Genomic DNA, 10,624 nt, shown 5'->3' with positions numbered 1-10,624 from the left:
ACCACCTCTGGCCTGACAAGCTGGCTCGGGAACCTGAGACGGAAGGCTTGATAAGTGCCTTGCGGAACAAGGCTCTCCTGCTCCGAGCTCGAAGATGAGGGGGGAACCGAAGCAATTGGGGCAACAGGCATCAGATCTTCATGAGCAAGGCCGGCTCTAATACCCGACCTGCCTCCCCGTCTCGGAACGCCTCTGCTGCGAGGCATGGTACTCAGAACCAGAGACCCGAAATAACGTTCAAGCTCGTGAACCCCGGATGCTGGAGTATCCCTGCTTACACCCCAAGCATCGACAGAGGAACAATGACCCTGAATTGGCCCAGAATTCGCCATATAAAGAACAGAGACGGTGACCTCCGCGGGAGTATGACGCTCCTTCATTAAACTGGTTCGCATCGAGGTCAGAGCTGCCATGCTCGCCTTGAATGCGAAATTCTCTCGAAACTGATCCAAAATGCGCTCACTTACCTTGAGCATTAACTGTAAACCGTTCCCCCAGATTGCCAGGTACAGATGCCTGCCATCCGTTAGTATCGAGGGTATCGTGGCGCGCAGCATTTTAATGACTAGTATAGACACCCGCATCCGGGTGTAGTTTCTCTATCAGAGACTTGTCCTGAGAGACAATTTCCTGCAGACTGGCCCTTTGGTCCCTGGAAGTTAAGCTTTCTATGGTACCTTCAAAGTGGTTTTCTTTAGCCTCCACTCCAAGGTTGGCTAGAAGGTCAGCAACCTTATTCCCTTCTCTTCTGGTATGCTTGAATGTGATTGCTTGGTGCTGAGAAAGCCAGTGATCTATTAGTTCGAGCCTCTGGGCCATCCTCCAGCTGCTGCTTACCTTGTGAATTGGAGAGCCGTGTTGAAGCTTTGTGGCCATTCTGATTATGATCTGCGAGTCTCCTTCTATGATGAGGGGGAAGAAGTTTTTTCCGTGTGCTAGTTTAAGTCCTCGCCAAAGACCTTCCAATTCCGCTGAGTTGTTAGTGTCCCAGCCTATCGAGCCCATGTAGATACATAAAGGGTTGCCATTATGATCTCTGAAAACTCCTCCATAGCCTGCTTTTCCAGGGTTTCCTTTAGATGCCCCATCAAAGTTGAGTTGGAACATATCAACAGGAGGTGGATTCCAAGAGTTTGCGTCCTGACTGTGGTTGTTGGGGTTCCTGCCAATGATTGAATTTTGATTTATCCGCAGTTTCCAATTGTCCCAAACAGTTTTTTCCTGAGGAAGAGTGGGAAAGTCTTCGGAATGCCAATCTGTGAGTGACAGAGTCTCCATAATGTTTTGATGGAAATTGTTCCAAATTTTTTCCAGCGGCATCGTTTGATCTTTGAATATTCTTCTATTACGCTCTTTCCAAATATTCCACATCAATAAGCCTGGAATGAGTTGCCACAACGCATTGAGGAGATTACTTTGGAATGGTGTTTGGCTCCCTTTGCAAATGGTTCCTTTGAGGTCTCCTTGCACTCTTCGTTCAATTTGACAGCGGAAAGCGATCTTCTCCCATAATTTCCTTCCCATTAGGCAATTTTGCATAAGATGAAGGGTTGTTTCTTCCTCCTGTCGGCACATATGACATATGGAAGGTCCAGAGAAACTCCTTTTTCTGAGATTATCCCACGTTAGGATTCTGTTATGACAGAGAAGCCATAAAAATGTGGATACTTTTGGCCAATTAGACTTGTGCCATACTTTTTCCCATAAGTTGTCTTTATTCATCTGCCCTTGAATGATTAAATTGTAAGCCTCCTTAGTAGTGAATGTTCCCTTTTCTCCGTATCCCCATCTTAAAATGTCCGGTTCCTCTGAGACTCTTATTTGCCTCTTTTGTAATTCTGTTTCGAGGAGCTGTTGAGTCTGGACTGAGCTATGCGGTAGGAGCTGATTGACATTTTTCCACTGCCGATGTTCTTGAGTAGTAGCTGTAGTCCAGAAGAGGTTGACTTTGGCCAAGTGATGTATCTCTCTCTCATCCACTGGAAGTTCCTGGAGAATGTCTTTGATTTTTGGCAACTGCTGCCATGAGTCTTCCCAGAAACGAGCAGTGTTCCCATTTTTGATCTCCCAGAAGCAGTGCTCTTGGATGAGGTATCTATGTTGAATGGCTGAATTCCAGATTGCGGATCCTGAACTTGTCTCTGTCATACGCAGTCTTTCTTCCAAGGGATAATTACTTGCATACTTAGTAGTCCAAAGAGAAGCCCAGGGAGTATTAGAGTGGGCAAGCCACCTCCACCAGATTTTAGCTCCCATCGCTTTGTTGCTATGCTCAGGGTCTTTAAGGCCTATGCCGCCTGTGGACTTGGGAATACAGACCTTGTCCCATTTGAGTAGAGCCCATTTTCGATTCTGTCCTGAGCCCCCCCACAAAAAATTACGCTGGAGATTCTTGATTTCTTTGAGGACCCATTTTGGGGCAGCTAGAATAATAAAAAGATACAAAGGCATGGAGTGAAGAACTGCTTTGATAAGTACTATTCTGCTTGCCATGTTCAGAGCTCGATTAGTCCATAGGAACAGACGAGCCTCTAATTTTTCTAACAGCTGCTTCCAGGAGGAATGTTTAAGAGCTGAGGCCATAAGGGGGGCTCCGAGATACTTGGATGGCAGAGAGGCACAGGTGAAGCCCAGAATACGCTCAATGGCTCTCTGGGTAGAAACCGGAGTATTGAAGAAAAAAATTTGGGATTTGACTCGATTGATGAGGGCGCCAGAAGCTTCAGAGAAGGTGGATAGAATGGACTTTAGAATACGAGCTTCCCGAACCGATGGATGACCAAAAAGCATATTATCATCCACAAATTGCTGGTGGGAGTAGACAGGGGAATTGTTAAATGAGAGCCCTTTTAACCGCCTTTCATTCCTAGCAGCCGTGATGCTTCTACCCAAGCCCTCAGCCATAATTACAAAAAGAAAGGGAGATAAGGGATCACCCTGTCTAATTCCTCTGGAAGGACGGTAGGTGGCTGAAGGGGTACCATTGATTAACACAGAGAAGAAAGCTGAGGAAATAAGATTGTAAATCCATCTAACCCAAGAGTGAGCGAAGCCAAAAGCAATAAGGATTTTTTGTATGTAGACCCAGCTGAGGCTATCAAAGGCTTTAGAAAGATCAAGTTTAAGCAACATACCTGGCTTCTTGGTGAGCTTTAGGGAATGGATTAGCTCGTGCGTAAGAATGATTCCATCTGTTATTTGACGCCCTTCTACATATCCCGACTGCTCAGGCGAGATGATGAGCGGGAGGATCGGTTTAAGCCTGGTAGCAATGACTTTTGAGATAATTTTATATATCATATTGCAAAGGGCTATGGGCCTGAATTTATCAGGGGTGTTGGAACCTTCGCCTTTGGGTACCAGGGCTATGAAAGTAGCATTTAATCCAGGGTACATCCATCTGAGCGCTCTGGATTCCTCTACGACCTGCCAGACTTCATTCTTTATCAAGTCCCAGAATTTGTGAAAAAAATTGGCTGTAAAGCCATCCGGACCTGGCGCTTTTCCTTCCTTCATTTGTTTCACGGCCTCTTCTACTTCCTGCATACTGATAGGTTTGATAAGTAGACTGTTGTGCTCCTCCGTTATGACCTTGCGTATGTGCTGTAGAAGTTGATTGATAGCTGGCATTCTGTTGAGATCAGGCTCCTGGTGGGCTTTTTTGAAGTAATTTATAAATTCCCCTTCAATTCCATCATGTATTTCAATCTTCTCTCCCTGCTCATTGTTAATGTGCGTGATGTGGTTTATCATTCTCCGCTGTACAGTGGTTTTATGAAAAAATTTAGTGTTTTTTTCTCCACTTTTTAGCCATCTAATTCTGGATTTCTGCCTCCATAGAGTTTCTTCCTGCTTGTCTCTTTCTATAATTTTGGATTCTATGGTGTGTTCCTGTTTGGAGGGTACCTCTGTTCGCCCTCCATTGATAATGGATTGTTGGATTTTCTTCATTTCTGCATTGAGCATAGCCTGGTCGGCAAAGATGTTACCAAAAGTTTTGTGATTCCATTGTTTGATGGCTCTTTTTAGATTCTTAAGTTTTTGCTGGAACCTGGACATTCTTGTACCGTCGATCGGATTGAAATTAAGCCAGCATGATTTGACTAGCTCTTCAAACTCTGGATGGGAGAACCAAAACTCTTCAAAACGAAAAGGGCGTCTGAGGTTGTTACCTGGCCTGTTCCATTGGAGCTCAATAGGCCAATGATCCGACCCGGAGAAAGGGATAATGGTTGCAGTGAATTCCCCTCCGATGTGTGTTGCATTGTCTGAGATTAGGAATCGGTCAAGACGCGATGCAATTTGTTGCGCTCCTGCTCTCTTATTTGTCCATGTGAATATCCCGTTGCTTGTTGGAATGTCCATTAACCAGTTGTTGTTGATGAAATTCTTTAGAAGGCTGTCATCATTGTTTGTATTACTTCTGCCCCCTTTCTTTTCATCCATGCTGGCAATCATGTTGTAATCCCCTCCCGCTATCCATAGAGGGAATGGTCTATCTTTGTTGAGATCTGACAGAGTATTCAGGATGTGGTTTTTTTGAGCAGTTTCCTGTGGGAAGTAAACATTAGTTATCAGTCCATGAGTGTTCGTACCTGAGAGATGGAACGCGGCTTGGATGAAACTTTTGTTAGCTTGAATGTTGTTGAGATGGATGATCCGGGCATCCCAAAGAATTGCTAGGCCTCCCGAGGCTCCTTGTGCATCCACCGTTGTGACTAGCCCCCCTGGCCAAGCCTTCGCAACTATCCTTTCCAAAATTGTAGAGCTACACTTCCTCTCCTGCAAAAAGAGTATACTAGGTTTTTCTTGCATCAACATATTTTTTAATATTCTGCCTTTCCTTGTGCCGTTGAGCCCTCTGATATTCCATGATATTAACTTCATTGAGAAGGGTGGGGGTTTACATTGAAGTACTTAGTCAGTTTGGCATACCTCCCTGACTCCACCAGAATTTCTTTTATCTTGATTGTTCTTTCTAGGGTTGTTTTCCTTCCCCTCTTCTTGCTATCCTTGGTTATAAATTTTCCATCCCATGGATTGCCAATCTGGACTCCTAAAGAGTATTTCTTCTGTGCCCTGTTTAGTACTTCTACTAGGTTATCCACTTGCGTTTCCGGGATTTTTTCAAAGTTCCTTGTGCGACAAGCCTGTTCCAAGCCCAGTATGTCCAGCTCCCCTATATCTAAGGGCTCCGGATCTTCATCCATGACTTGGGTCGATTGAAAAATATCCTCAGGCTCGTTTGGGACCCTTTCGTTTGGCTGTGGGTACTCAACATCCATGCCTTGGGTTTGCCCTGGCATGGTTTTGGCCTGAGTTATCAGGTGCGCTTGACTTGTGGTTTTCTTGCCTCCTTGCACTGATGATTCGCCGGGTTGTTCTTGATGTACCGTTTTGCCCTTCTCCTGTTCCTTTTCCGGCATCTGCTCATCAGTTTTGTTCAGGGCTTCAAATCTGTTGCTTGTTGTAGGCATTGCCTTGTTGGTGGGATTTACTTTGGGATTGCTAGCGGTTTTCTTGTTTCCTCTTCTTCTGTTAACAACCTTGGTGAATCCATCTGAGGTATGATTGTCAGGATTATCTTGATAAGAGGGTATCTTATTTTGAGGACAGTCTCTATAGAGATGCCCTATATCATGGCATTTCCTGCATCTAAATGGCACCTGTTCATAATCTATGACTTGAACCCACTCCGAATCTTCATGAAAGAAACTTACCGTGTCTGGAAGCGGTTGCTTGAGATCCATGTATACACAGATCCGAGCATATGAAGTGTTTTTGCATAACTTTGTTTCCTCTACTACCCTTACAAATTCACCTATAGCATTCCCGATTTCCTGTAGAGACTTTTCCTCCCAATATTCCCATGGCAGTGAGTAAAGCCTTATCCACACTGGCGCACAACTCAGATCCTCCTTATCTGGGTTGAATCTTTTGACCCAGCCTTTGAGAAATAGACCTGCTGAGTTGAAAAAATACGGACCTCCCTCCAATATCCTGGTTCGGTCTTCCAGACAGTTAAATACTGCAGTGAAGAAGCCCTTGGCTCCCAAGTGCAGTGTTATATCTCCCTTTGGATGCCATTTGGTGCTGATCCAACTTCTCAGAGCTCTTTCTGTTGGCCAAATCCCTATAAACTTGCCGATCAGTGCATGATCTCGCATGTACTGTATCCTGGCATTGATGCGTTCGCTTGGGAAGTAAACCCGTGGTCTATGGGTTGCTACAGGTTTGCAAGTTGAGGAACTTGCTTTGTTTCTTTCCTCTGTAGCAATGTCCTTTCCCTTTTGTGGTCTGGTGTCCATTGTGCTGCCGCTGGTACCGTTTTCATTCTCCCTGTCAGCCGTATGCCCTGATCTGTTATTCGGGGACGGGGGAGGCTCCTGGCCCTCCCCCTGAGGGGGGATCATTGTCCTGTTCCTTATGGACGCGTCCTCCTGCGCTCTGCCTCACCAGAATCCGTCGCAGGTACTCTGTTTGACAGACCTGCCGCCTGCAGGTTTCCGTCAAAACCCTAGGGTTGGTCGCCGCCGCTGTAGCTCATTGCTCCTCATTCAAAGGACCCCACTTCTTTGCTTGTAAACTTTTTTTATTTTATTTTTGGAATAAAAACGAAGCCTTTTGTCTTCAAGCCTCATGCTCCTGCATCATATTCATTGATGACATACTGGTATATTCTAAGAATGAGGAAGAACATGCCAAACATTTAGCAGCAATGTTGAGATTGCTAATAGAGCATCAACTGTATGTTAAGCTTAACAAGTGCAGCTTCTTTCATACTGAGGTACATTACTTGGGACATGTTGTCTCCAAGGAAGGCATAGCAGTAGATTTGGAAAAAATAAGGGCCATCAAGGAATGGGTAGCTCCTAAGAATGTAGATGAAGTGAGATCATTTATGGGATTGGCAGGTTACTACAGGAAGTTCATAAGGAACTTCTCATGCATTGCATATCCTATCCCATCATTGCAACGAAAAGGTAAGAAGTTTGAATGGACGACAGAATGTGAAGATAATTTTGAGCAGCTTAAGGAGTTGTTGACACATGCACCAATGCTAAAGATTGTGGATCTGGACCAGGAGTTTGTGGAGTTTGTGGAGTTCTCATGCAAGAAGGACAAGTAGTGTGCTATGAGTCATGGAAATTGAATGAGCATCAAAAGAACTATCTGACGCATGATCTTGAGCAACGATTATACATGCATTGAAGTTGTGGAGACATTGTTTTCTGGGAAGGAGGTTCGCATTGATGAGTGATTATAGTGGGTTGAGGTGTTTATTTGACCAGCCAAATCTAAATTCCAGGAAAGCTAGATGGTTGGCCACCCTTAGAGAGTTTGACTTTGATATCAGATACATCAAAGGGAAGGAGAACCAGGTTGCAAATGCTCTTAGCAGGAAGGTACAGGTAAATCATATAGCAATTGTAAGCTCTTATAGGATAGAGTTACAAGATAGGATTTTGCAGGCAAGTCAGTGGGATAACAAATTCATGGAGATCGTTCAAAACTTACAATAGAGTATAGGTACAGGTGCAGGTACAGGTGATCAGGATGCAAACTTTCATCTCACAGCAAATGGCTTGGCGAGGTTTCGAGACAAGATCTATGTGTCGGATAACAGTGAGCTCAAGAAGGTGTTCTTGAGGGAATTTCATGAAAAAACATATTCAGGTCACCCAGATTATCAAAATACACTGACAACGGTGAAGAGGTATTACTATTGACCGGCTTTGAAGAGGGATGTAGCAGAGTTCGTGGCTAGATGCTTTGATTTTCAATGAGTGAAGGCAGAGTGTAAACATCTAGGTGGTCTGCTACAACTGATTGTGATTCCATAATGGAAATGGGAGGTAATTTCTATGGACTTCATCACAAAGTTGTTGAAGATAGTGAAGCAGCATGATTCCATCACGGTCATTGTGGATAGGTTGACAAAGGTTGTACACTTCATTCTGGTAAAGTCTACGTTCTCAGTTAGTGATGTGGCATAGCTGTTCATCAGAGAAATAGTGAGGCTACATGGTGTTCCAAATAAGATTGTGGACAAGGATGCAAAGTTCACTTCCAACTTTTGGAAATTGCAGGCTTGGGTACAGAGTTAGCCTTCAACACAGCTTATCATCTGCAGACAAATGGTTAGACAGAGAGGGTCAACAGGATCTTGGAAGATATGTTGAGGATGTATGTGATGCACCAGTAGAGGAAATGGGAGGAGTATCTTCCATTGGTGGAGTTTGCATACAACAATGATTATCAGGATTCATTGAGGATGAGTCCTTTCGAGGCATTGTATGGACATAATTGTAACACTCCCATAAGGTGGAGTGATCCAGTGAATGTGGTACTTATTGGACTGAACATATTGACAAACATGGAGTAGGAAATGTAGGTTATAACAAGAATCTAAAGGTAGCACAAGATAGACAAAAGAGTTATGCAGATGAACATAGGGTGTTCAAAGAGTTTCAAGTTGAGGAGCATGTGTATTTGTGCATTAAGCCCAAGAAAAAATCCTTGAGGATTGGTTCATGTGTCAAGTTGGCACCATAGTATTGTGGGCCTTTTTAGATCCTTGAGAGGATTGGACCAGTGGCATATCAACTTGCATTGCCTACAACAGTGAAAGTCCATCATGTTTTCCATATTTTATTACTTAAGAAGTATATAAAGGATGTTGATCATGTTATTGATTGGTCTGTATTGCAGGTGAAGCAAGAAGGAGATTTCTAGTTGCAACCTTAGTGCATATTGCAGCGGAAACATCTCATGCTCATGAACAGAGCCATAGAGCAAGTTAAAGTGCAGCGGAAGCACTTTGGGCTTGAAGAAGCTACATGGGAGATGGTGGGTCAGATGTGGACCTTATGTCCTTCATTGTTTTCTGGTTGAGGCAAAGCAGTTTTGGTTTGATGTGGTTTATATTGGCATATGTTTTTATGATGTTTTGATATTTGTATATGTATATGTATATGGATGTAAATACTGCCATGAGCTAAGCTATAAAGCTCCAATAAGCGGTATGGTTATTATCTTGTCATGTTGTCATGATGTTTTGCTTTTGAGCAGGTTCTTCATTGTAAATACAACAACGAGCTAAGTTATAAAGCTCCATAGGCAGTATGTTTGCTTTTAAGCAAGTTTGTTAAGGTCTTGGTGTGGTTTAACGCCGAGGACGGTGTTCCCCAAGGGGGAGGAATCTGTAACAGCCCTGGTGAAAGTTTCATGTAATAAAAGTTAATAAAGGCAAAATAAGATCACGGTTAAGGGACACTTATTCCAAGCTAAATGTTGGGAAAATATTTCCTAGTGGACATCACTGGATGTATGCTTTGGCTAAGGAAAATTGACAAAGGCATTACAAGGCAAAAAGGCATTTTTGGCACATTTATTTATGAAAAAAAAAATTAGGAGAAAAGGAAGGTAAAAGGTCACAAGTTGCAGTGAGGAGGAAATTGAAGGAAAATAATGGGAAATGAAGCAATTAGATGCCTCATGCATAAAAAGGCTTCTGAGGAACAATTCATGGCTTTTGTCAAGTTCAAGTTTGGAGCTCTCTCATTATTATTTCTCTCTCTATCACTCTCTTGGTCACTTAGTGTTTTCTTGGAGCACTCTAGTTAGGAGCAAAGAAAAGGGAAGGCAAGGAAAGGAAAGGCAAAGCAAGCAAGGAACAAGGAAAGGAAAGCAAGATCAAGCAGCTTCAGCAGGAATACTTGTAGGTAACCTTTTGCATGTGTGACTTCCTAGTTGGTTTGGAAATGCATGACTTTGCATGTTTGTGTATGGTTCTCTCGCTGTCGGTGGCATGGTTTTGTCTGGTTATGACAGTGGTTTTCAACCTAGCCTAACCTGTTTTCTGAATTCCATGGTATGTTGGGATGTTTATTTCGGTTTTAGAACTTTGGAATTGTTGGATGGATTTCGGAATCCGGGTCGGAGGTGGTCTCAAGGTTCATTCCCGAAGGCCTAGGAATCCCTTGACCAATTTTGGCGGGATACATGGTAAATCCTGAGGGAGCAGTCTCGTTTAGGGCCTAGTGATCCGGGTTTGGATTGCGATAAAGCCTGAGAGACAAGGAGATGGAAAATTCCTTGAGGACAGTGATGGATTCTGGATGGCATCCCAAATTCTGTTCCATTTTGATCAGAGCACCGATTTCGGTGTGATCACAGTTGGATGAGGGTGGAGGTGGTTTAACCTTTGGATTCCCTTGATTGTTCTTGGATTGGTTGTTCTATTAGATCCCACATTCATGCTTAGAATATGGCATGAGGGTGAGTAGCTAAAAGAGAGATTTGGTTCAGCCATGTCTATGGTTGGGTGGTACGTGGAAGTCCCGAACCTAGTCCGATTTGCCTATGATTAATAAAAACTAAGTTCTCTTACTTTTGCACTAATTTATATGTGGATTTAATGGCTATGATATCTCTAATATTTATAGGTTTTATGTTGGTTATAAGCATGGTTGAATGACTGGTTCATGTCATGGTTATTTCATATATTTACTTGTAACTGTTAAATGGATGGATACAAGACCTGATTGATGATGTAGTAGTTAAAGGGAGAAGGAGGTGATCCTTTTGGTTATATTTCATAAATTTGTTTAAGTCATTTATG

The 10,624-nt window shown here is 43.3% G+C and overlaps 1 protein-coding gene across 1 annotated transcript; it reads right to left on the bottom strand.

Moving 5' to 3' along the window:
* Window positions 1-558: 558 nt before the first annotated feature.
* On the bottom strand, window positions 559-6,413 carry LOC149251283 (uncharacterized). Its single transcript, XM_089453842.1, has 2 exons — window positions 4,908-6,413; window positions 559-4,782 (listed from the first exon to the last, which is right to left on the bottom strand). The coding sequence occupies exons 1-2, from the start codon at window positions 6,411-6,413 to the stop codon at window positions 559-561; spliced, it is 5,730 nt and encodes a 1,909-aa protein (XP_089309968.1).
* Between the last annotated feature and the right edge of the window lie 4,211 nt (window positions 6,414-10,624).

The sequence above is a fragment of the Pinus tabuliformis genome, chromosome 7, assembly GCF_031772625.1.
Source record: "Pinus tabuliformis cultivar Carrire ecotype Pingquan chromosome 7, CPIR1, whole genome shotgun sequence".
Lineage (NCBI taxonomy): Eukaryota > Viridiplantae > Streptophyta > Pinopsida > Pinales > Pinaceae > Pinus > Pinus tabuliformis.
Note: the sequence above shows the minus strand (reverse complement) of the source record. Positions and strands in the feature narration are given on the sequence as shown.